At 38.3% G+C, this 26,636-nt stretch overlaps 2 protein-coding genes across 8 annotated transcripts in view; one reads left to right on the forward strand and one right to left on the reverse strand.

The window, feature by feature from the left end:
- HECTD1 (HECT domain E3 ubiquitin protein ligase 1) overlaps positions 1 to 13,390 on the forward strand; it is a 75,828-nt gene extending 62,438 nt beyond the window's left edge. For 5 of the 6 annotated variants that reach the window (XM_025271334.3, XM_025271335.3, XM_025271336.3 and 2 more), the window contains 14 exons: positions 1,884 to 2,106; positions 3,245 to 3,299; positions 3,526 to 3,708; positions 4,097 to 4,304; positions 4,389 to 4,474; positions 4,630 to 4,757; positions 6,149 to 6,350; positions 7,721 to 7,858; positions 8,121 to 8,728; positions 9,501 to 9,579; positions 9,677 to 9,770; positions 10,461 to 10,611; positions 12,172 to 12,316; positions 12,430 to 13,390. In XM_025271334.3, coding sequence (XP_025127119.1) covers positions 1,884 to 2,106; positions 3,245 to 3,299; positions 3,526 to 3,708; positions 4,097 to 4,304; positions 4,389 to 4,474; positions 4,630 to 4,757; positions 6,149 to 6,350; positions 7,721 to 7,858; positions 8,121 to 8,728; positions 9,501 to 9,579; positions 9,677 to 9,770; positions 10,461 to 10,611; positions 12,172 to 12,316; positions 12,430 to 12,567 — 2,438 coding nt within the window. In that variant the 3' untranslated portion in view covers positions 12,568 to 13,390. The remainder of the gene's footprint in view (positions 1 to 1,883; positions 2,107 to 3,244; positions 3,300 to 3,525; positions 3,709 to 4,096; positions 4,305 to 4,388; positions 4,475 to 4,629; positions 4,758 to 6,148; positions 6,351 to 7,720; positions 7,859 to 8,120; positions 8,729 to 9,500; positions 9,580 to 9,676; positions 9,771 to 10,460; positions 10,612 to 12,171; positions 12,317 to 12,429) is intronic. The other variant, XM_025271337.3, reaches the window with a different exon arrangement.
- A 3,119-nt stretch (positions 13,391 to 16,509) lies between these two features.
- The window catches only part of AP4S1 (adaptor related protein complex 4 subunit sigma 1), a 50,247-nt gene continuing 40,120 nt past the window's right edge, over positions 16,510 to 26,636 (reverse strand). For both annotated transcript variants that reach the window (XM_025271515.3, XM_006056612.4), the window contains exon 6: positions 16,510 to 17,082. In XM_025271515.3, coding sequence (XP_025127300.1) covers positions 16,954 to 17,082 — 129 coding nt within the window. In that variant the 3' untranslated portion in view covers positions 16,510 to 16,953. The remainder of the gene's footprint in view (positions 17,083 to 26,636) is intronic.

Below are 26,636 nucleotides of genomic sequence, written 5' to 3' on the forward strand. Positions count from 1 at the left end.
AATGAATATCAATAATTGATGAATATTGATTAATAATTTTATGTATTTCTAGTTCATTGTGTGTGTGTGTGTATACACACAACCACCTCTTCTTTATCCATTCATCTGTTGTTAGACATTTAGGTTGCCTCCATGTCTTGACTTATAAATTAGAGTATTTTGAAAATACACTGTTTTACAGTTGTATAAATTTTAAAGTAAGTTCTCATTTAAAGGTAGATAGTTTGTATTCTGTTTTCTACTAGATTAAAATTGTTAAACATTACTCCCATTCAGCTTTTCTTTGAAAAGCTATGTAATGGTTTTACTTATGGCCTCTGGAGTCAGTCAGCCTGAGTGGTAGCTCCGTGTCTTACAACTCTATTTTGGATGTGGTAGGCACACTAATGGCCCCATGCACTCCACTGCCCTCCTGCCTCCACCCCGAAAGCTGTATAGGTCCTAACCTCTAGAATTTGTGAATATGTCACCTTAACATGAGAAAAGACTTTGGAGATGTGATTAAGAATCTTGAGATGGGGAAATGATCCTGATTCTCGGATGAGCCCAATGTAATCACAAGTGTCCTCATAAGAGAGCAACAGGAGGGTCAAAGTCAGAAAGCAGCAATTATACTGTTGAGGGGCCATTAGCCAAGGAAAATGGGAAGCTTCTGGATGCTAGAAAAGGCAAGGAAATGGATTCTTCCCTGGAGCCTCCAAAAGAAACAACGCCTTGCCAGCCCATTTTAGATTTCTTACCTCTAGAATTATAAGATAATACATTTGTGTTGTTTTAAACCACTCAGTTTGTGGTCATTTGTTACAGCAGCAATAGGAAACTAATATACTGGGCAAATCCCTACCCTGTGCAAGCCTGACTCTACTCATCTGTTATCTGGGGAAAACAGTAGTCCTTGTTTGACCATGTAGTTAAAAGGATTAAGTGAGGTAAAATATAGAAAGTGCCTAGCATGGTACCTGATGTGTGTCTCAATAAATGTCAGCTATTGCAATCAATATATTATCCTTCAAGAAAACTTAGATGTTTGTGTGGAATGTACTTTTTACTTGATAGAAAGATACTTAAGTTAAATGTGGAAGTAAGTACACTTTATAGTATAACGTGTGGTATATGACGTGGTATAATGGTGAGAGAGAGTATTTAAAGATGTCTCAAATAGGAAAATCTACTCGGAGTACAAATAGGTACAAATTTTCGATAGAGCTCTTTAGCAATGTATTTCATATTTTTACTGCTACAAATTGGTATCATAGAAGTATTCACTTTATACACGGGTGATTAAAGAAGTATTTTTAAAAACTTGGAAATGACCTTCATTATGTTTTGAGAATGGAATTGTTTCAGTTAAAGTACAATGGAATGTCATGCAGTGAATAAAATAATACCTTATAACACTGTATCATGATATGAGGAAAAGATTCCTGAGATTTAAAAAATGAGTACATCACTAAATAATTATGAACCTAATTGTCTTTGTGTGTATGTACTTCATAATACACTCATTCAGTATACATAAAAAGTTGACAGGTCTTTAACTGAGTATGTGATTTTCTCTGGATATAAGATTATTAATAATTTTAGAGTTTTCTCATTTATAAAAATAAAATTTTCTGAAATACTCATAGTTGTATGTATATCATAATAAAAACAAGAAATTCATATCATATGCATAAATTCTACTCTAGAACCCTTTAAGTAACATAGGTATATTCTTCAAATTAAAAAAAAAAATATTGAAACCAAGAGAATCTTAAGTAGCTGATCTCTTTAACTTCTTTATGTCAGAAGGGCTGAGATTTCATGTGACCTGTCTCCTGATGGCACAGTACTCTTTTCTGGACTGCTTGTTTTAATGTTTTTCACATCTTCTGTATTTTTAGGAACACCTCATTCAGAGCTTTTGGAAGAAGTTGAATGTACTCCATCACCTCGATTAGCCCTCACTTTAAAAGTAACAGGTCTTGGAACAACTCGTGAAGTTGAATTACCACTCACTAATTTCAGATCAACCATCTTTTACTATGTACAGAAATTGCTTCAGTTGTCATGTAATGGCAATGTGAAATCAGATAAACTTAGGCGTATTTGGGAGCCAACATACACGTAAGAAATTTTAATTTAATATTTTAAGTAGATATTTCATAGTATATAAGCCAAGTATTATATTTTCTATATTTTATATTATAAGAACAGAAAAGATTAAGTTCTCTCGGTTTATAAGAATAGATAAGAACATTTTTGACTCCTGATATATAGAAGTTAACGCTTACAACTGGAAGGAACTTTAGACTAATTCCTTATGTAATGATTGTTGAACTCTTTGACTGGGATTGTGTATGAAATAGTAAATATTTTCTATGTTTGAGAGTCTCTTAGTTAAGCATACCTCTCTTTGTTCATTCATTTATCTGTTCAACAAATAACTGTCAATGACCTTGGCCAAAATTTATATAACATTTTAGTACTTTGTTTTCTAATCTGTAAAATGAGAGTAGTTGTGAGAAATCTGTAAATTAATATATATAAAGTAGATTCAGTACTATCTGGGATGTAGAGGGTGCTCAGTAAGTATTACCTATCATAATATTTATTATGTAATAATATAAATTTATATAGTTTAATATTATAACTATTATAGTCATCCTGTGTGACTTTATTTTTCTTAGTTTCTATATCTGATGTTCTGTTAACATCATTGATAATTTTATATAATGTTCAATAAAGTAATCTATGTCTTTTTGAGACAGAACAGGTCATCATGGCATACTCTTCCTTCAGTTTTAATTGGAATAATTAAAGTTGACAATTTGATCTCAACTGCCTTACATGAGCATAAGGGCTCTTGGCCCTTCTTACTCATATCCATCTAGATACAAACACATCTCATTTTTATAACAATATGTGAAAGCTATAATACAAGATATAGCATATTCATTTCTTTAAAAGTTCCAGGTTTGATATATGTTTTCTTCTTAATAATGCTAAATTTATAAGCCACAACTTTTTCAGGAATATGATTTCTGCTACTTTTCCCGGTTTAACAGATTAATACTTTTTCTTAATATGCTTGATCTTAGTCAAAAGGTGGAGAAGTGATACATTTTTTCTTAATAAATTCTCTGAGTTCAGTGTTTAAGCATATAGTGACCTCATCATATGTTTTTAAAGAATTGAAGCCTTATTGGAAATAACACAAATCATTTGATTTATGAATTAACTTGAATAATATCTTCATGTTTAGAATTATGTACAGAGAAATGAAGGATTCTGACAAAGAAAAGGAAAATGGAAAAATGGTAAGTATTTTTAGGAAATGAATCTTTATTCTTGGCTACTTAGAAAAAGAAAAGCAAAGAAAAACTAACACTGTGTTTCAGTTGAACAATTGAGGGAGAAATCAGCAACATGGCATTCTTCAGATTAGCTTAAACGCATGATCTTGAAGCCACCTTATGAAATGCATGTGAAATAGCATAGACTTTATAATCAGGAAAGGCCAACATTTGGTTTTTCCTATTGTAGGGTTGTTGGTCTATAGAGCATGTGGAACAGTACCTTGGCACTGATGAATTACCAAAGAATGACTTGATAACCTACCTGCAGAAGAATGCAGACGCCGCTTTCCTGCGCCACTGGAAATTAACTGGCACTAATAAAAGTATTAGGAAAAACAGAAATTGTTCTCAGCTCATAGCTGCATATAAGGTATATATTGGCATCAAGACACTGTTTTGATTGGGAATGGCTTTGCTTTGTTTGCAGCTTTTTAAGTATTCTTACAGAAGAGCAGTTCGTTGGGACATACTAAAAAATGAGGTTGAATTAACATTGTTAATATGCCAATGCTAAAATTTCAAATTTGGTTTGTGGCATTGGATCTAAATACATAGTTTTAACTGTGGCTTTCAGTAGTTATATTTTGAGAATTTTATTGGTTTAGAACACATTAAGCCTTGACTTGGGTGATACTGTTTTTATTTTAAAAGAACACAGTTGTTTTTTTAAGAATTTGAGCTTTTTCACATTAATACTAATAGGATGATATATTGTTTTTCTTGAAAATGATTAATGGCTGGTTTTCCTGTTTCTATAGGATTTTTGTGAGCATGGAACAAAGTCTGGGTTAAACCAGGGGGCCATTTCTACTCTTCAAAGTAGTGATATTCTGAATTTGACAAAAGAACAACCTCAGGCCAAAGCAGGCAATGGGCAGAATTCATGTGGCGTGGAAGACGTCCTTCAGCTCCTGCGTATTCTGTATATAGTTGCAAGTGACCCTTACTCAAGAATATCCCAGGAAGGTCTGTAAGAATCCTTGTTTCATTTCTGTGGCATTTAAACAAATAAGTCAGTTTATATTTTTATTAATTCTATTACTTTTACAGAAGGTGATGAGCAGCCTCAGTTTACTTTTCCACCAGATGAATTCACTAGCAAAAAAATCACAACAAAAATTTTGCAGCAAATTGAGGTAATAAAACCAGATAGTTGAACTCTTGAATCTGTTGGACTTTCAAAGTATTACCTCTCCTTCTTTTTCTTCCTCTCACCATTTGTCCTGTTAAGAATCGACTCCCTTTTTTTGTCTTTGTTAATAATAGGACTTTGTTATTTGTTAAATTGCAGGAACCATTGGCATTGGCAAGTGGAGCTCTGCCAGACTGGTGTGAACAGTTAACCAGCAAGTGTCCTTTTCTAATACCGTTCGAAACTAGACAGCTTTATTTCACATGTACAGCATTTGGTGCATCAAGGTAGGAAGTGTGTATTTTTACTTTTTAATGTTTTATATAAGCTTAAAATGTACTTATACTTTATATCAAGACATCAGAGAATATGTTGGTTTCTTGTAAAGAGTTGTCAATATTTGGGAATTCCCTGATGGTCCAGTGGTTTGGACTCCACGCTTTCACTGCCAAGGGTGAAGGTTCAGTTCCTGGTGGGGGAACTATGATCTTTCAAGCTGTGTGGCATGGGCAAATTAAAAAAAGAAAAAAAAGAGTTGCCAACTTTTAAACATTTTTTGGTTTCTGGTTGTACATAAGCACTCTTAGAACAGTGTGGATTTAAGTACTGTGCTTTCCATCAGCTAGCATTTATTGTACAGTATTTAAGTGGTTTACATAAATTTTTAGTTGCTGAAATTCCCAAGAATATAGAATTTAATGCTTGAAAATATCTTTGACATAACATTAAAATATATCTTTTGGCCATTATTTTTCTCTTGCTACCATATAACATACTGTAAATTTTACTTTTTGTTTTTCTGTCTCCTTCATTAGATGAGAGTTTCATGAGGGCAGGGATTTCCGGCAGTTTTGTTCACTGCTCTCATTGTGCTGTATGTTGTACTGTGTGTAATGGATGTACATTGTACTGCTCTCATTGTAGTTGCTCCATAAATATTTGCTAAATGATTGAATACCCAGAATAATTTCAAAGTAGATGTAAAAAAGTTATAATTTAAATGGATCTGCCTGTTGCCCTGATAAGTTACATTTGTTGTCCCATTTTGTATCCTTTACCAAGCATTTGTGTGCATAACACTATAGGCAGTAAAGAACACTGAATGCTAACCATTAGACCACCAGGGAACTCCCTGATTTTTACAAGTGAGGAAATTGATTCTCAAAGTATATAGCTGATTGGTCTCAGGGTACCCAAAAAGTTATAGCACACATGGTAGATCTTTCATCTTGTTATTCTTAGTTCAGGAGTCTTTCTTTCATAGATGGTTTAGCTCTGCGTTGTTACAAAGAAAATGTTTCAAACTCACAATACTGTTTCAGTGGTGGATTTGGTTATTTAATAAAGATAGCTTAACCATTTTTTACATTCTCTGATTTAGGAAATGTTTGTTTATGTTATTAGGTATTATGAGTTTGTCAATATTTTTATGTGTTGTGTGGGATTGGACCACAGACCTTAATTTTGGTCTGTTAATTGCTAAAATAAAAAGGGAAAATACAGACTCAGTATTTTCTCAATTTGTTTAAGGAAATTAAAAAAAAGATTAGTGTATTTGATCACCTGATAAAATACTATTTTTAAAATATTTTTAAATCTTTTGAATTTTGTTGCTTGTGTAGTAGTACAATCCACTGTTGCTGTAGGCCACAGCTACAGAGATGTTCTTCTATTTCAGAGCAATTGTGTGGCTACAAAACCGACGTGAGGCCACTGTGGAAAGAACAAGGACCACAAGTAGTGTGAGGCGAGATGATCCTGGAGAGTTCCGTGTTGGTCGTCTCAAGCACGAAAGAGTAAAAGTTCCACGTGGTGAATCACTGATGGAGTGGGCCGAAAACGTCATGCAAATACACGCAGATCGGAAATCAGTGCTTGAGGTACCGCTATATAAATTTCGTTTCGTGTGCAGGAATGACAACCAGAGAGTCAATCTCTATTCTTCATCTCATAAAAACTACATTAGGGAAAAAAAACTGCATTAGATACAAGTGTAGAGGGATTCCTCTGCCTTTGGGTCAAAGGCCTTCTCCTCTGGCAGGGCATCTCTCATGAGAGGATGTCAGCTCACCTCCTCAGGGTCAGGATCTCATGGCTTAATGAGCAGCAAAGAGCATCTTCACTCATGAAGTGGGAGAGTGCTTGGTTCGTTTGCAGGACACTGCTCATCTCTTAGCAAAGCCTGAACCAAGTAATTGTATTCCACAAAGGCTTCTGATACTCCAAATTTTACCTTTATATTAATTAATGCTGTGCCACAAGATACCTGCCTTTTTTGGAGCATGTGTGTTTTGTAGTATTGTTTAACTTGAATTGTGCTTGGTGTTGTATCATGGGTTTTTATTTCTGTATTGAGAAATTTTATAGCAATTGGCAGTAGGAAATTCAGTATATTTACTGCAGAGATGTTATTGTGGGCATTGTTGATTATATTCCTTATATATGAGAGACAAAGAAATACGTCTCCTGTCACAGGGGTCAGCCACCTGATTTGTTTTATTTTTTGGATCACAGACTGTGGTAAATATGATACATCTCTAGAAAATTTATAAGGCTTATGGTTTTCACTTTAAAATTTCTGTGCCTGGGAATTCCCTGGCAGTCCAGTGGTTAGGACTCCACACTTCCATTTCAGGGGACACCAGTTCAATCGCCACACGGATCAGTCAAAAAGAAGAAAGAAGAAATTTCTGTGCCTTCATCTGTTCTTTTACCCATATATTCCTCTAATGTAGATAATTCTTAATTATTATTTTACCATGTACTGTATATTTTTATACACTGCCTCAAATTTCTAGAATACATGGACTATGTATAAAAATCCTTAAAGTGATTGCTAGAAGTCAGAAATAAGTGAAAGAGTTTAGGTTTTAGTGTCACATAGACAGACACACAAAGACACAGATCTGTATACCATCATTTCCTCAAGCAAATGATATAACCTCTTTATCTAAAATTTGGTTTGCTTTGATGTGAAAAGGAGATGATAGTTTATTTTGTAGGTTTGTTGTGAGAAGTAAATTGATGTATGAACAATGCTAACTACAGTGTTTGAATATGGAATAGTGTACAACAAATCAAATTTCTCTTTAGAAAAACTAAAATAAAAACTGTTGTGTGGCTTATATTATACACTGCTATTTTAAAAAAACATATTACAGTAGGACTGGATTTTGGCAAGAATAGGATCATTACAGAAATGATTTTTTTAAAGCTTACCTCCCCTCATAATTTATTTGTTCATGTTTAGGTTGAATTTTTAGGAGAAGAAGGAACTGGTCTGGGGCCCACATTAGAGTTCTATGCTCTGGTAGCAGCAGAATTCCAGAGAACTGACTTGGGTGCTTGGCTTTGTGATGACAACTTTCCAGATGATGAATCTCGTCATGTAAGATTTATTTCCTATTTCATGATTTGATTTGTGATTCAGCTTTTAGAAAGTTAGAAAGTTAAAAATCGCATATGCTTTCAGAACATAAGTCAGGTTTTCTGACTCTGCTTTTATTATTGAATAATCTTGATATTATTAAAAGATAAAATTTAGTCAACAAAACATGATAAAGTGTGTTTATAGATACTATCTAGCACAGTTAAGATGTTTAATATTTATGGGTCTTTTGATTTTATTTGCATTTCTTCTAAAAAATCAGGTCGATCTTGGAGGTGGATTGAAACCTCCCGGATACTACGTGCAGAGATCATGTGGACTGTTCACAGCTCCATTTCCACAAGACAGTGACGAGCTTGAAAGGATCACAAAACTCTTTCATTTCCTTGGAATTTTCTTGGCCAAATGCATTCAAGACAATAGACTTGTGGACTTACCTATTTCCAAACCTTTCTTTAAACTTATGTGTATGGGGGACATTAAAAGTAATATGAGCAAACTGATTTATGAGTCACGAGGCGACAGAGACCTACACTGCACTGAAAGTCAGTCTGAAGCCTCTACAGAAGAAGGGCATGACTCACTCTCAGTAGGAAGCTTTGAGGAGGATTCAAAATCAGAATTCATTCTAGATCCCCCCAAACCAAAACCGCCAGCTTGGTTTAATGGAATTTTAACTTGGGAAGACTTTGAACTAGTAAACCCACACAGAGCCAGATTTTTAAAAGAAATTAAAGACCTTGCCATCAAGAGGCGCCAGATTTTAAGCAACAAAGGTCTTTCTGAAGATGAGAAGAACACAAAATTACAAGAACTAGTGCTGAAGAATCCATCAGGTTCTGGGCCTCCACTTAGCATAGAGGATTTAGGGTAAGCTTTATATATATATATTAATTCACTTATATATATACTTTTATATATATATATTTATATATATATATATATACACACACACACACACACATACATAGACACACACACTTTAGCCTAATGGATGAGTAAGGTCTAAAGCTTTTGTTCCTTTGTCTTCAGTAATTTGCAATAAGCCTGGTCCCCAGTGGTTGTATTAACTAACTCGGATACTGCAGATTTTTCATAAAATTCTATTAATTTGTATCCATGTAATTATTATGTCCTTGTTATCTTTAACTGTGATTTTGGATTGATTGCAAGGTTTGCTTTCCTTTTTTTCCTTCCTTCTTTTGAGAATATTGAGAAGTTATGTTTAATATATTCAAGGTTTGATTTGAGGTGAGAATAACAATAGAGCATTAATAACTTGTGTAAAGCAACAGTTTCTGTTTTTTAAAAAAAAATCTTATAAACATGTTGCTGCCATAATTCATTGCAGAAATCTTTAGTTCACTAATTTTGTGCCATAAGGAGGAAGTGAAACATGGAAACATGAAAGGTGATGTTTCATGCGACTTCTGCAAAACCAGGTTTGGTAACAGTTGTCCAGATAGTTTTCTTGCACAGGGGTTTGCATTTTAAAAGGCCCCATATTTAACATCTAATCTGTAGAGTGATTTTGTTATTATTGAGTGTAGGGAAGGGTTCGTGGTTTTGGCAGCAGTGTTTTAAAATTAAACACCAGTGTTAGTTGAATGTTAATCTAATTCTTTTTTTTCTGCCCTCCCAGTTTAAATTTCCAGTTTTGCCCTTCCTCAAGAATATATGGTTTTACAGCTGTGGATCTCAAGCCAAGTGGTGAAGATGAGGTACAAATTTTGCTTTTAAAATGTTTGTAAATTCAGAAAAATCCTCTTAAAATATTCCTAGATATTAACAATTACCTTGACAAATTTTCCTTTGCAGATGATAACAATGGATAATGCAGAAGAATATGTGGATTTGATGTTTGACTTTTGCATGCATACGGGTATTCAGAAACAGATGGAAGCCTTCAGAGGTAATTTTAAGGCTCTTTAGCTTAATCCCTCTCCTTTTACTTTGAGACACCAAAATTAAGGTACTGCTATGCTCAAAAATTAGACTATGCTAGTAATCTCTAGATTTGTCATCTAGTTTTTTGTCTTCCCAACAGTTAGGTCCTACAGGGTACCCAGAACAGATTGAAACATTTTCAAGCTGTAGCATACCCTAAGCTGCCTTCCTCAGTAATGAGGGACCTACTTTGGCTTCTGTTTTTTCATTTGTAAATGGATATAAGGCTGCATACATGATCAGGATGAATTAAACCATATTAGAACCTAAAGTCTTAAGGTAAAGAGTGAGGCAAAATCTATTGAACTGTTTATCACTTACTAGTTTTAAAAATGAGAACTTTGCTTTGGCTGGCTTGTATGACATAAAGAACTGGTTGGGAAATTATCAGAATTTGGCTACAGACCATAGTGTCTGAATATTCTCTCTACATATACATCTTTGATACTAAGCAAAGATTTCTGTACTTAAAACCCTAGCACAGTTTTGACTTCAAGCTACTTTAATTTTTATTGGCTTTTTCAGATATTTATATTTGTCTTCTGTCCATTTAGTTGAGTATTTTGATTTGAAATTTGTGATTTTGAAATTGTAACTTGGAGACTCAAACTCAGTTGTGTTTTGTTTTTGTTTTTTTGCTGTGTGTAAAATGTAGATGGGTTTAATAAAGTTTTTCCAATGGAGAAATTAAGTTCCTTCAGCCATGAAGAGGTCCAAATGATTCTTTGTGGAAATCAGTCGCCATCCTGGGCAGCAGAGGATATTATTAATTATACTGAACCTAAGTTGGGTTATACACGTGACAGGTATGTGTTGGTTATTTTCTAAGAAAGACAGATTGTTTATGTTTATCTTAGAATGGCAGGTTCTCTAAATGACTCAGTGAATTATATGCATAAAATGAGAAAGCAATTAAGTCTCACCAATATCAAGATACATATTCATGGATAAGCCTGAGTTTAGATAGAAAGTCACCTGAATCTTGGCTGATGTTGATTCCTTTTAGTTCAGTTCAGTTCAGTCGCTCAGTTGTGTCCGACTCTTTGCAACCCCATGAATTGTAGCACTCCAGGCCTCCCTGTCAATCACCAACTCCCAGAGTTCACTCAGACTCATGTCCATTGAGTCAGTGATGCCATCCAGCCATCTCATCCTCTGTCGTCCCCTTCTCCTCCTGTCCCCAATCCCTCCCAGCATCAGAGTCTTTTCCAATGAGTCCACTCTTCGCATGAGGTGGCCAAGGTACTGGAGTTTCAGCTTTAGCATCATTCCTTCCAAAGAAATCCCAGGGCTGATCTCCTTCAGAATGGACTGGTTGGATGTCCTTGCAGTCCAAGGGACTCTCAAGAGTCTTCTCCAACACCACAGTTCAAAAGCATCAATTCTTCTGCACTCAGCTTTCTTCACATTCCAACTTTACTCACTATATTTTAACTGTTCATCATCTTAACAGTTGGGTCATTTATAAACCCTTAGGCTTTATTGCTTTTATATTAATCTTTATTTTTAAATATTTTAAAACTTACAGAAAAGTTGAAGAATAGTTAAGAATTCTTATGTATTCTTTACCCAGAATCACCAGTACTTAACATTTTGCTGTACTTTTACATTATTTCTCTCTATACACACGCACACACATTTTTTCTGAACCATTTGAGGATATGGTGCATATACCATCTACCTTTACTCTGCAGTGTATTAATGTACATTGTGAGATTCTCTCACATACCTATACTTGTTAGGAAATTCTTGATTCCATATTATTAGCTAATCATGGTGTACATTCTAGCTCTTGATTATTCCAGTAATGTCTAATAGCACTCAATTCACTCCTGTTCGCCGCATATCAGGAAATTGTATTTAGTTGTGATTTATAAGTTTTCAAAGTAATGTAAATGAGAAAGTATTATTTTAAACTTAAGTAACATTGTATACATAGCTTTTTTAAAATAAACTTTTTATTGAAGTATAACAGAGAAGTATACAAATTGCATGTAGAACCTGAAGAATTTTCACAGAATGGACACTCCTGCATAATCAGTACCCAGAATGAGAAAAATCTCCAAAAATCTGTCCCCATTTACTATTCCTAGTCATTAAATCACTATTTCCATTGAGCTTTTCTGATTTTCTGGCTTTGTTGCATATTTGATTCCTATATGCCTTTGTAAGACAGTCTTTGAAGGATATTTTTTAAGTAGTTTGCATCAGCTCATTTCATACTTACCCAAAAGTCTCTAGACATGTGGTTCTTTTGACATGTGGATATTCGTTTTGGGGGGTTATTGCTGGCTTATAAAGGAGTGGTAGTATTTTTCATTTAAATCAGCTATCAGATCACTGTAACTCTGTTTTTCTTCTTGTAGCCCTGGCTTCCTTAGGTTCGTGCGGGTTTTATGTGGTATGTCTTCAGACGAGAGGAAAGCATTTCTGCAGTTTACCACTGGTTGTTCAACTCTGCCTCCAGGGGGACTGGCTAACTTGCATCCCAGGCTCACAGTTGTACGCAAGGTACAAACTCTAGCTATTGGGCAATGTAAACCAAATTTAGTTACCTAAGGGTTGAAAGAAATGCATATTTAAAGTCATGGTCTTCTATTATTTTCAATTCTGTTTCTGTGTAGGTTGATGCTACTGATGCAAGCTACCCATCAGTGAACACATGTGTGCATTATCTAAAGTTGCCAGAATACTCTTCGGAGGAGATCATGAGAGAGCGTCTGCTAGCTGCTACAATGGAGAAAGGCTTTCATCTCAATTGAGCTTTGAAGTGCAATGGGAGACATCAGAGACTTAAAATTCTAGTGAAGCCTCTTGTGTTTGTTTGCAGAGAAGTATATGATCCTCCATGCTAATGACACTTGCCTTTTTTTCCACCATTGAGGCTTTAAGAACACGTGGAGTAAGTTTGTTAGCTGCTAATGACAAAACAAATCCTTTAACTATCCAGCCAGCAAGTACATAGCACAGAACACTGTGTTGCTACAAGGGCTCATGTGACTGGAATGAGGTGGTTCTACTTGACTGTTCCAAAGAGCAGCTTCTCAGATCTTCAGTGTTCACTGGTAAATTTCTAACAGTGTATTTGTGTAAAGTTTGTCATTTCATACTTCATACACTACAGTTGCCATCACTGATCCCTGTTTTGCTGGCTTTTAAGCTACTTGGTCAGAAATCCTGCTTCCTTAAAACATAGAGAGTTAATGAGCATCTCAAGCTTTTTCTTTTCCTCTTTAATGATGCCTGCACTATCAGAGTATATCTAGTGTTCTCTCTTTTGTTTGGCATATAATCATGCACAACCTTTTTATTTCTTTGAGGTGGGAGTATATTTTTATTTCCTAAATGCCATACTATAAAGATCAAATTCTTAAGTGTGTTTGTGCAGTTCAAAAATAAAAGATATATTAAGGGGGGGAGGAAAAAACACTGGTTTAGATGCAAGGCACACTTAAAGCAAGTTTTACTTTTGGTTGTATTTTCTTTGTATATTATAAACATTTATTTAACTTGTTGCAGTTTGAAGTAAAAAAAAAATTTCCAAAATGTATGCTTAACAATAATCATTAAAATGTTTGCAGCGTACAAACTGTGTCATGTGACTGTTTCACTGCAGCCATCAGACTGAGGGCTTAAATACTTGCCATTTTGAATCACTGACACTTCATTTTTTGAAATTACTATAGGAAGAAATGTTTTTTCCTATGTAAATCCACTTTACTGAGACTGGAAAGCTAGCAGAAATATATATCCACTTGCTTGTGATCCAGCTCTTACGTTCTGTCTTAAAGTATTCTTCAGCTAAAAATAGCCATGTTTTTGTGTTAACTTTTTAAACACCAGATCTGCTACTTACCATTGTATCTTCAGTGATGTGTAAGTCTAAGAATCAAGAATAATTTTTGAATGTTGTATTGGTGTGAAAAGAAACCACTGAGATAATGCTGTTTCCTCCTTTTTAAAAGGGGGGCTCTATTTCCATTTTCCAAATTGTTTTGATTTATCATATCTATGCATTTAGTTAAAAGTAAAGTCACTAGGCCTGATTTTTTAGCCAGATGGCTTTTATAGGAGTAAAAAGCATTTTTGGGAATCACCCACTATTTACCTGTTTAAAAGGTACATTGCCTTTCTACATTAGAGATTTCTCCCCCTGCAGTCAATCATTTGAGTAGTGTTTCTATTCTCTGCATGAGAATATTGTGACTGTGTAATCAGAGGCAGCATTTAAATAATTCACCTTATTGTTAGCCTCACAGTTCTCTGTGAGAATAAAAGTTAATAAAGCATAATAGCAGTATTTAAACGTATGACCTAGGCTTTAATCCAAAAGCAGTAGTGGTGATGTCTCAAAAAAGTCATGGATGCGTGACTAGACCTTTACCCTAGCAGTAGAATTAAAATCCAGTTTATGTGTGTAGTATTGCCATTATTTAAGTCTCTCAAACATCTGTCAGCCAACTTTTATCAAGACTAAGTCTAATAAGTACATGCGTGCTCAGTGGCTCAGTCATATCTTAACTCTTTGCAACCCCATGGATTGTAGCCCCCCGCCCCCCCCCCAGCCTCCCCCCGCACTCCTGCTCCTCTGTCTGTGGGATTCTCCAGGCAAGAATACTGGAGATGGTTGCCATTTCTTGCTTTAGGGGATCTTCCCAACCCAGGAATTGAGCCCGTGTCTCCTGCGGCTTCTGCGTTGGCAGGTGGATTCTTGACCACTAGCCACCTAGGAAGCCCCTAGTCTAGCACAGGGGTCAGCAAACTCTGGCCTGCCATTTGCTTTTGTGTGGGCCATGAACTAAATATGGTTTTGAATTTTTTTAAGTAGTGGAAAAAAATCAGAAGACTAAAAATATGATGTGAAATTTTTATGAAATTCAGATTACAGTGTCCCTAAATAAATGGTTTTACTAGAACATAGCCATGCTGATTTATTTATATATTATCTATGGATCTTTTTGCATTACAATGGCAGAACTGACTGGTTACAGCAGAGACCGTATGGCCCACAAAGCCTTAAATATTTATTTGATCTGGCCCTTTGCAGAAAAGGTTTGCGAATCCTGGTCTAGCACATTGCTACAGCAGGTAAAATTGATGAGTCTTGTTGTTATACAGAGAGTAACTCTGAAATGCCAGGAATCTTTCTGTAGAATGAAAAGTCCAAGGACAAGGTAAAGCTGCCCAATCTGAGACATAAATTTCATGAGTGTGGAAATCATTTAGCTGGCAGTCACAGTTGAACAAGAAACCTGAAATTAGATGACACAGGCTGTCACAGACGGAGAGTCACATTATAGTTCACTTTGTATGAGTCAAGTATTATGAGACATCTACTTGGGTCTCCACATGGAGTATCTTTTCCAGTGGTATCTACCTAGTATTTTTTTGTTGTTCTCTCAAGGTACTAAAATCTGTGCCAACATGTTATTTAAATGCTATTTTGGTATGACCCAAAAATTAATTTTATGCACTCCCTCGTTACTTCTGGTGTACCAGTTTCAGCAGTTACCTGAATGTGCTACTGATTAAGTGCCTATCAACTAGGACAGTGTTTTCCAACTAATGTCTCAGAAAGACCTCCAAAGCACTTTGATCTAGACTGGGCTTTCCCCAAACCTTGGTTTCTCGATGCATACCATTACTGTTCTGGCAGGTCAGAAGCCTTTCCTCTGCCTTCCTGAACTGAGTCCAGAACAAGATCTGCTTTTGGAATTCATTATTGACTGGTTGCCTTGGTCTTCATAGATGCAAACTTTTGAAGTACCTAAGTGAACTTTTAGAAACAAAGAATTTTAACAAAATTCCTCCTACACACACATGAGAGAGTGAGAAATTAATAGTGAATGAGTTAGTACCTAGAATGTCCATTTATGTCCTCTTTTGGAGGGCAGAGTGTTATAGGTAAAGTAACTTTTGGAATTCCATAGGATGGCACAATATCTTCATGTATCAAGACAATATATATCTACTTCCTCCATTGTACCTCCCCTCCTACCCCTAACGTGAACATGCTGTTACCTAAGGCACTTCTGCATCTTCTACTGTTGATGAAGCAACAAAAGCACAACTATAGAAAGGTTTGGGAGGATCAGGGCATTGCTCTTATATAGTAGCTTACCGGTCTTCTTTGCTTTAGGACATTCCAGGAGAAGAGGTTGAAGGAATAAGAGAGGGGTAGATGCATTTCACAGTAACCTGAACTGATATTCTCTTGTATTCCAGTTTTAGACTTTGAACTAAATTTCATTTACCAATAAATTTACTAATAAGTTAAACCCTTTACAATATGGCACACAGGATAGTCAGTTCTCTGCTCAGTTGCTCAGTTGTGTCTGACTCTTTGCAGCTCCAAGGACTGTAGCCCACCAGGCAGCTCTGTCTATGGAATTATCCAGGCAAGAATACTGGAGCAGGTTGCCATTTCCTCCTCCAGGGGATCTTCTGACCTAGGGATTGAACCTATGTCTTCCTGCATTGGCAGGATTCTTTACCACTGAATGACCTGGGAAGCCTTCAGGATAGCAGTAAGGGCTGTCTTAATGTTTGGCCACTCATTATAGTAACATTCTTTGTAGAGTTAATTACATTATGGCATTGTAATTGTTAAGTACCTATAAAATGTGTATCAGGTTTTTAGAAACTGGAAAGAATTTTTCATTAGGTGCATACATTTGGTAAACTTTTGACTTTTTAAAGAAAGATAGCATTCAGAAAACTTTTATTCAAAGTGCTATGCATGTTCAAGTGAATTTTAACAGTTTGTTGGCCAACGGAGGGCTCTCTCATTTTCTTCCCACCCGGTGGTGCTATTCCTGAATTTATCTCTTCACAAATTCAAGCAGATACCAAAAAGTTGCCCTTAGTACTACACAAAATCTAAACAAGTGAGGAAAAAAAAATGCTATGGTCAGAAAATAAAACTTGTCTCTGTTTAGAGAAAATTTTTCTTTGTACATCGTATTTTAAAATACACTTTTGTTTTCCGTTTAGGAACTGTGGAAAACACGTGTTTAAAAGTCTTTGGAAGGATAGCCCATTTTGCAGTGTTGGTCTTCCAGGTTCTTGTGGGCCAGCGATGTTGAGAGGCGCTCCATGGTATTCTCGTTTCCTTTGAGCCGATGTTGTCTGGCAGAGCCTCTCTGTTTTCAGCTGTCTGACATCTTATCAAGAATTAGTAGAGGGGCAAGAATTCTTGCCCTGTTCATTTCCACAATGCAGCCATTTAACACCATCTCATCCAAAATGATGTGTACTTTATCCAAGTTAAACATGATCTAGGGTTATTATTAAGGAAATTAGTTATAGAAATGTTAACATTCAGTAAACAGTAACTTATGACTTGGAATTTTTCTAGTGTAAATTAGTCTAAACATGAAGGTTTTTTTTAAACAGATTTCCTAAAATTAAAATTGGTGTTTATACTAGAAATTATTACCTTCATGTACACAGATACACTTAGTTTCCCCCTGGTTAGGCCCACTGGACAATAGACATAGAAATGGAGCAGCTATATACCCTTTAGCCAGAGGGAGAGGGGATGTACTAAGAGCTGGAGAATACAGCAAGTAAATTTTGGTAAGAGTGTATGTATGACCTGACCTCAAGAACAATGTCTTCCCAGACAGCAATAATAACAGTAAATAGCCATGACTTACTGAATACTTATTATGTTTCAGGCATTGTGTTGAGTGTTTTACATATATTATTTCAGTCTTCTCTTTGTTTCTGTGATGTATGTGCTAACAGTATTCTCATTTTACACAGGAACAAAGAGGCTCAAAACTATTGTCCGTGGTCACATGGCTAGTAATTGTAACTCTGGAATTTACATCCAGAGTTTTGGCTCAGCTGCTCTGCTTCCAGACTTCTCAGGAGAGGCCCAAGGCTGCTGAGTATACACCCTCCCTCTACCCTCCAACTTCCACCCCAAAAAATGCCTTTTCAACACAGCACCCTTAGCATGAGACAGGTTAAAGGAAAAAACAATCACTAGGAGAAATGAATGAAGAAAAGCAAGGCAATGTTGACTTAATTCCCAAGGAGATAAAAATTCCAATTTTCAAGGGAGTACTTATAAATAGAGCATTCTGAAAATACTCATTTGAGAATTATGGAGCCACTTTAGCTTCCTGGTGTTCCTGGTAGAAAGTCAGGACAGGGCATAGGGGAAGAAAAAAATATTGTTAGACTATGATATCTAGCTAATTAGAAAGAGCCAAATTCTTCCCCCAGGAGCCCCTTCATTTGAGTACCTAACTTTTCCTTTGTGGAACTGCACTGGAAGAGAGAATTAAACTCTGAGGGTGATGACGACAATGGCTGAACATTTCTAAAGTCTACACTTTACTGTCTTAGGTTTTCATTACCAAAGAGCAGGATCTTGGTCTGTTTAAAAAACAAAACAAAAAGTGATAGATTATTTCAAATAGACAAACTTCATTCAACAGGGAGTGATTAAATGTACACGGAGAGTTCATAATTAGTAAACCTTTGTAAAATGAGTCACTAGTAATTCCAGATGTTCAAGGCTATTATACTTGTTTGGTGAAGTACATCTGTAGAGAATGAGACAATCCTGTGAATGACTTTTAAGTTTCTATTAGGCTCTGTGTTAATACCTCATTAAGCTCTGTGAAAATAGTCCTTCCGCAGAATAAACTGTTTTTCAGGAGCCCATGGGAACTGTCCTTAAGTGACCCAGAAAAGAAAAAAAAAAAAAAAAGCTTTGTTACACCTATTAATAATGTCTTCCAATTAGATGGATGATTGCTTTATCCATGGCCAACCTGGGACTGGAATATTAGGCCTTTGACTTAATCCTATTCACTGGACCCAGAAGCCAGAACTTAGAAGCCACAACAAGGCAGGAATGACAGTGAAGTATAAAAAAAGGCAGAAGCACAGGTGGTTGCATGAAAAAATTGCCCTACAGAATCGCCCTGTTGTATTTTTTTGGTGGCAAGGTGTTGTTTTTTTAACTATAGTTGACTTACAATGTGTTAATTACTGCTGTACAGCAAAGTGATTCAGTTATACACATTCATATATACGTAACACTGATATTCTTTTTTAAATGTTCTTTTCCATGTTTTATCATAGCACACTCAATATAGTTCTCTGCTATACAGTAGGACCTTGTTGTTTTAAGGCCTAGTGCCTTTGAAAATGTCAGTCCATCCAGGGTGATGCTCAGATAGAAGGAGATCTCATTTTAATATAGTCTATTTGAATTGATGCAAACTGCTCTGAAAGACTGCTCCATCTCTGGCAAGAAGATGATCAGCAGTTCAGATATCCCCTTGAACAATTAGCCCAATGTTTTGAAATTCAGATTAGAATTTACTGCTGAATCTTATCGACCACTGACATCTTTATATTACAAGGTCAAGATCCTTCAGTAAGTTCTGAATTTCCCAACATCCTGGAAACATGAGTTGCTTAATGAGGTCATTCTGTACTGTGGGCATGTGACAGCCTGTCTATCTGACTGTGGCTCAAACCCCTAATAATCATGCAAGTTTCTGGCACGCTACAGGGAAACCAAAGACCAAATCCAATGTGAGGCAAAAGCCTGAAAGCTGATTTCCTCTTAGAATCATGTGACGCCTTTAAAATAAGAATCCAGCTGTTGTTCATATCTTGATTTGGTTCATAAGCAACTTGTACACACTGGCAAAGCCAAGAGTAATGGCATTTGGGCTACTAGCCAGGTGAGCAGGGACCAAGAAATGCCCTATATGCCAAGGCCCATGGCAATAAACAGGCAAACACACCTCAGCCCTGACATTTGGAATAGGAGGAAGCAAGAAAGGCATAGGCTGATGGTCTATTAATGTGATGAGCTATAATGACTATTTTAAGAGGATCCAACTGCAGATGGTGACTGCAGCCATGAAATTAAAAGACGCTTACTCCTTGGAAGAAAAGTTATGACCAACCTAGATAGCATATTCAAAAGCAGTGACATTACTTTGCCAACAAAGGTCCGTCTAGTCAAGGCTAGGGTTTTTCCAGTAGTCATGTATGGATGTGAGAGTTGGACTGTGAAGAAAGCTGAGCGCCAAAGTTAATTGATGCTTTTGAACTGTGGTGTTGGAGAAGGCTCTTGAGAGTCCCTTGGACTACAGGGAGATCCAACCAGTCCATCCTAAAGGAGATCAGTCCTGGATGTTCTTTGGAAGGACTGATGCTAAAGCTGAAACTCCAGTACTTTAGCCACCTCATGCGAAGAGTGGACTCATTGGAAAAGACTCTGATGCTGGGAGGGACAGGGGGCAGGAGGAGGAGGGGACGACAGAGGATGAGATGGCTGGATGGCATCACTGACTCGATGGACGTGAGTCTGAGTGAACTCCGGGAGTTGGTGATGGACAGGGAGGCCTGGCGTGCTGCGATTCATGGGGTCGCAAAGAGTTGGACACAACTGAGCGACTGAACTGACTAAACCTTCAGGTTATACTGAACTCATCTGACTTAAAAATCCTTGAGGAAATTTGTTTCCTCTCATGGGCACCCTAAGGTTGGAGCTGACAGGAACTAAAAATAGCTTCTCAGAGAACAGATTCATAAAGCCAGATCTTTTCTCAACCCAGAAACCTAAGAGCCTTTCTGAATTCTGGGTAATGTGGATTGGAGTTAAATACTGTAGGGCTCCAGTAATATTTGTGCCACTTGAAATCAATTTTTTAATTAAAGTGATTGAAATGTTTCTGGTTTATATACTGGAATTTTGATCTCTGGATCATGAAACACTTCTTGAACATAGTATTTTAATACCAGTCTGGTGGTCTAGTTCTCCTTTAGGAAGAGAAAACTGAGGAGCATACATTCAAAGAGGACCTCAAAAGCAATTCCTGTCAAGAACCCTGCCTAGGAACTAAACTTTCTGATTTTCTGATTCTGTATTTTGCTCTCAGGTCCCTTGTCTTCTTATTTTTCTTTCCTTTTTTTTTTTTTTTTTTTTTTTTTAAATAAGATCATAGCTAAGCAAAGTTCTTTAAGTAGGGTGGGGGGAAAAACATAATTCTCACTTTTATACTTTAACTCAATTTCTCATATAATTAGATTAAGTTGCAAAGAGCTAAGTTGTTCACATTTCCCACAGAAAATCAAATACCACTGTAAAGAAGATTATCATCCTGAGGATTCTGCATAGTGTTGGATATATTCTCCCTGTATAGTCTTCTGTCCACTTTTATGCTTTGTGTGGTCTTAGGTCACTGAAAAGGAGTGTTGTCTTTTTTTGTTAAGTAGGTTTCCCATAAAGACCCACTCCCATTCTGAGAGCAACAAAGACATTTGTGTATTTTTGTTGGTTTGTTTTAGTTTACATAGGCTTATGTAAAATAACACATGTATCAAAGTCAGAATTGGGGTCAATGAACCTGTCATTTCTTGTGGTCCGCCCGCCCCCACCCCCGCCCCACCACACACACAACTCTCTGTTGCTTCTCATAACTTGCTTCCACTGTTCCTGAGTAAACAGAACCAGAAGCATGGAACCAAAGGAGTTGGGGTAAGACAGAGGGACCTGGTGAGGAGGGAGAGGGGGGATAGGAATAGTAGGGGGTGAATATGCTATCTATAGGACTCAGAAACACATGTAAAGGAAACAGAGATGGCGAGGGCTAGGGAGAGCCAAAACAGTCTCGAAGGCAGAATTGTTTAATCTGGAACTTTCATATCCCTTTCCCAGGTGAATGGCTTGGAACAGTCCCTTGGGGACCGTTCCTAATTCTGCTGACTAACTGCTCCTAACCTGACAGGAACTCATGCTGGAGAGGCCCATGGCACCCTTACCCCTCCATGCCTGCCCTTCCCAAAGACTGGGTTAGCTGCACAAATTCCCCTGGGCCCATGGGCCAGCTTTCTTCTCTTGCAGCCCTGACTCCAACGGACATAGTTTTAAAAGGGGGGAAAAAAAAAGATGTTTAGAAATCTCTGAGGTGAACTTCACTTTTGGAAAGCAAGCTCTTATCAAGACATTCAGGTACTCTCTTCAAAATGTTTCGTGGTTTCCGACTCCTCCAAGCAAACGAAGCCCAGTGTTTCTCTAAAACTTCTGTAATTCAGAAAACACCAAGACAGCAAATGGTGACAGACACTTTATACAAGTTTTCTTAGATGATTATGAATTTTCAAAAACTGTGTCAAATTTAATCTATCAAATGTATAGCCCTAGAAAGGCCCTAGAAGCCCAGAGACCTGTCACAAAGCAGCACTATGGGTTAATCCACAGAACAGCTTTGGGGCAGAGCAGGTACCATCCCTGAGCCTCAGCCTCCTCGTCTAAAAAGTGAGACTTTACCTCATTTTCTTCCAGCTTCAAAGTAGGCAAACCCTCTGACTCTAATCCTCAGGGAGAGGAAAGCTAGTTTACTCCTTTCTGATATTTTCAAACCATTCCTGATATAATCACATGCTTCACCATACCTCAAAAGAAATTCTTTTGTAATAACAATTACTGTAAATTTCTGACAGAACATTTCAGTTCCTTTACAAGCTGCTGCTTCAGCGTTGGATGACTTCCCTGGAGAATTTCTTTGGTCTTCTTGCCAATATTTCTGTAGCCCCAAGTTGAACAAGTACTTTTGTGATTTCTCATGAAGTCAGGCTGGAGTTATCTCCTATTTGGAGAAGCCCTATTCTGGTTTCTGGACCTCTAAAGGTATTTGGGATTTTAGGAAAGTAATGGAGGAACGGCAGACACTGGGGCCTGACAGGGCCTGACGGGAAATCTTGGTAGTATTGCTCACTGTTGACAGGGTCCCTTTGTTCCTCCTGGGGTACACCCTGCAACTAGCTGAGTCATGGTGCAGACAGGATGGAGGCCTTCCCTGCTCCCCACCCTCAGCTACAGTAAAGAAGGCATGTTCTGCATCACCCATATAAGCTTTAAGGTTCTGGAATTAATTGCTCAGGCTTTGGGGCTTTAAGCACTTGTGAAATAAAAATATAAGTGTTCTAAAGATTTTTTTTTAAGGTATTTTTGAATGAAGAAGACATTTCTGGATTCTAGACCTAGCCTGTATTTGTGGGCACAAGAATATAAATAGGGACCCCAGCCTATTCCTGACTTCTCTTCACATGCATGTGTGTGGAATACCCCTGTTGCCATCCCAGCCTCTCCATCATTCCTGCCCTCAGTCCTGGGTTACGAATGGGAGAGAGGCCTGCAGAGGCCCTGGCCGCAGGCACTGGGATGTCCAGGTACCCACTAAATTTGGGGGATCCAGGTAGCTCAAGGGTGGTCAAGGAGTGGATGCGGGAGCCTGCAGGCTCTGGGTGAGCACCCTTATCCCACAGAGAGGGATGCTGCTGAAGGAGAGCTAGAGGGGGGCTCCTCTCAAGCACGGGGCCCTGGTTGTCCAGGCCTAAAGGCAGCACTACTGCATTCCACTCTAGCCCAAATAAACACAGTTTTTAAGCCTCTTCGAAGGCACCAAATACCAAAAGGGGTCTCGAGGTTTCTGGTGCCTTCACACACAGCAGGTGTGCACCGAGCTGGGGAGGACTGGGCTTTTCCCACACAGCGCTGTTCATTGGTGCCACCCTCTGACAGTTTAGCAGAAGGGGGCTCAAACTGCTCCTTTGAATTATGAATTGTCTGGAGAGTTCAGCAAACCCGGGGCTCTGGAGCTGAACACATTTTGAGAGGCTCATCAGTTGGTTCCTAAGAACTATCTTGATTCGTGGAATTTGAAGTCTTTAATCAATCTACCAAATATCAGGTAGGGCAGACTTTGCTGAGAGAAGCCCTCAGGCACCAACCAGCCCCACAGGTGGGTGGAGTGGAATGCGAAGCGGGAACAGGAGCTGCTGCAGCGCAACACGAATGATTTAGGTCACCGTCGTGCCTGGTCCCTGGGGTGCAGGCTGCCCTACCCGACGCTACTCTGCAACAGAGAGTTCCCACTCAGTAGAAGGGTTTTCAACAAGCCAGAATCTCTGTCCTGATTTCTGGAGCTTAGGTTGTTTCTTTTTAACATTCCATCTGCCTTGTTCTATGACGTTTTAGTCTTACCAGAAGAAGAACAAGCCCGTACTAGGGAGATATGTAAATGGTACTTTGAATTTCCCAGTGTCTAACCCTGCAGGCTCTGGAAAACCGCCCCCTCCTTTAAAAGCTACAGGGTGGTAACATCTCTGGAGAGAGACTGTGAGTAAAGAGCTTCCTGGGAATTCTGTGAGGTTAAATCATGTCTGTGCCCGTATGGACTGACACAGAGGGCTTTCCTAATCTAAGCAAAAACAAAGGTCATGACCTGTTCCGGGTAGCTGGCTCCAGGTTGCAAGTGGGTCAGCTGCTGGTTCAACATTTCAAGGCCCAAGGAAGCTACTTTCCAGGCACAATGTTGGTTGCTCTGGCAGGTTCCCAGGTACAAGCTACCAGAGCGCTGATGCAAGATGTCTATGGGGGGCACCTCTAAAGGGCTCCCTTGTCTTCCTGTTAAAAACTGGTGTGAAGAAGTCTTCCCTGGATATCTTTGATGCGACAGTTTAAACAGAACTATGTATGAGGCAGAATAGAGTTGTGGATTGGTAATGTGACTTTTTTTCAGATGGCTGAGGGTAGAAACCCTTTAAGAAGGTCAGTAGAAGACCGGCGCCCCTGCCCTGCCAGCTGCTGCACTTTTAGACCACGGGAGGGCCACATGAATTTCACCTCAAGTTCAGACAGACACTTCCAGATCTGCAGACTTAGCTCCCTTCTCTAAGTGATGAAAAATTCCTCATCTGTCAAGTGGATGTGCCTAAGTAACTGCTGAGGGACAGTAAATAGGTTAAGTAGGTCAGAGCAGAAGAGAAGGCAAAAATGAAGCTAACTAAAATGAGAGGAAGAGACAGAAATTGTGTGCTTTAGTGTGAAAATTCAATTCAAACAAGAATGCTGGAGCTCTATTACATTGACCAGTAGCTCAGATGGTAAAGCGTCTGCCTTCAATGTGGGAGACCCGGGTTTGATCCCTGGGTCGGGAAGATCCCCTGGAGAAGGAAATGGCAACCCACTCCAGTACTCTTGCCTGGAAAATCCCATGGACTGAGGAGCCTGGTAGGCTGCAGTCCATGGGGTTGCAAAGAGTCGGACACGACTGAGTGACTTCACTTCACTTTTTCACTTCAGACAGATACAAAGACAAACCCATCTCTACTTCTAATAAACACCTAGTCAGTATATAAGGCACATCAACACGATGAATCCAAATATAATACATGCCCTACTACATCTGACTCACTTGAATTCTGAATATCTAGACTGGAAAGACTCTCCCATCCTGCTCTAGGTGTAAGGCAACTCAGCTCAGTTACCTAGAGTCATGGCAACATCAAACACTAAAGCTGAGAGGGTATTAACGCTCTTCCAGTTTAATTCCCTCATTCTGAGATGAGTTTATGTATTTTGTCTGATACACACACCCAATTGGTGGCAGGACTGAAAACAGAACCTGGGTGTATTTCTGGAAAAATATCTATTAAATGCTTTTGCTAACTTACTGGGCATGCATGCTAAGTGGCTTTGGTCATGGCTGACTCTGTGACGTTATGACTGTAGCCCACTAGGCTCCTCTCTGTCCATGGGATTCTCCAGGCAAGAATACTGGAGTGCACTGCCATGCCCTCCTCCAGGGGATCTTCCCAACCCAGGGATCAAACCTGTGTCTCTCAAGTCTCCTGCATTGGCAGGTGGATTCTTTATCACCAGTGCTATTACTTCTTAAATCAAAAGGCAGTTTTATTATTCCCCTATATAAGGAGGAAAAGATTTATTTTGAATGGCTTTAAAAGATTTAGTTAAAATGGAATATTACATGCTGAATAAAAATACACCCAAATATGCAGCCTGGTCTTGGGTCTCCTAGGGCAAAAGGACCACAGATTTAGGTCACTCACCACTAGAGGGCACTCAGATTTCCCTGGTTAACTTACAGAGGCTTCCAAACACAGCCTGCAAATAAACTTTATCAACATGCCAATTTCTATCAAGAGTAAAAAGTAAATGGCCATTTCCCCAGAATATACTGGCATACTGGTGCTGAACATAGGTTTCTACTGTGTGTGTGTGTGTGTGTGTGTGTGTGTGTGTGTGTATCAGAGAAGGTGATGGCACCCCACTCCAGTACTCTTGCCTGGAAAATCCCATGGATGGAGGAGCCCGGTAGGCTGCAGTCCATGGGGTGGCGAAGAGTCGGACACAACTGAGTGACTTCACTTTCACTTTTCACTTTCATGCATTGGAGAAGGAAATGGCAACCCACTCCAGTGTTCTTGCCTGGAGAATCCGAGGGATGGGGGAGCCTGGGGGGCTGCCATCTATGGGGTTGCACAGAGTCAGACACGACTGAAGTGACTTAGCAGCAGCAGCATATGTATATATGGGCTTCCCTGGTGGCTCAGAAGATAGAGAATCTACCTGCAATGGGGGAGACCTGAGTTCAATCCCTGGGTGGGGAAGATCCCCTGGAAGATGGCATGGCAACCCACTCCAGTATTCTTTCCTGGAAAATCCCCATGGACAGAGGAGCCTGGTGGGCTACAGTCTATGGGGTTGCAAAGAGTTGGACACAATTGAGTGACTAAGCACAGCACATATGTACATATACATACATACATAACTGCTATAATTAATATATATTTATTATAATTAATATTACTATTTTAGATTCAAGCCTAATGTTTTCTCAAAGAACTATTCTATTTATTGCTTTTAAGTGGTAAGCGGATTTCTTAAGTAAAAATTAAAAGACAACTTGCCTCCAGAGCACTCACACAAAGGTCGGTGGGCTCCTGCCAAAATCAGCAGTATTCTAAGCAAATCATGCTGTTCTTG

The sequence above is a fragment of the Bubalus bubalis genome, chromosome 20 (genome assembly GCF_019923935.1).
Source record: "Bubalus bubalis isolate 160015118507 breed Murrah chromosome 20, NDDB_SH_1, whole genome shotgun sequence".
Taxonomy (NCBI): Eukaryota; Metazoa; Chordata; class Mammalia; order Artiodactyla; family Bovidae; genus Bubalus; species Bubalus bubalis.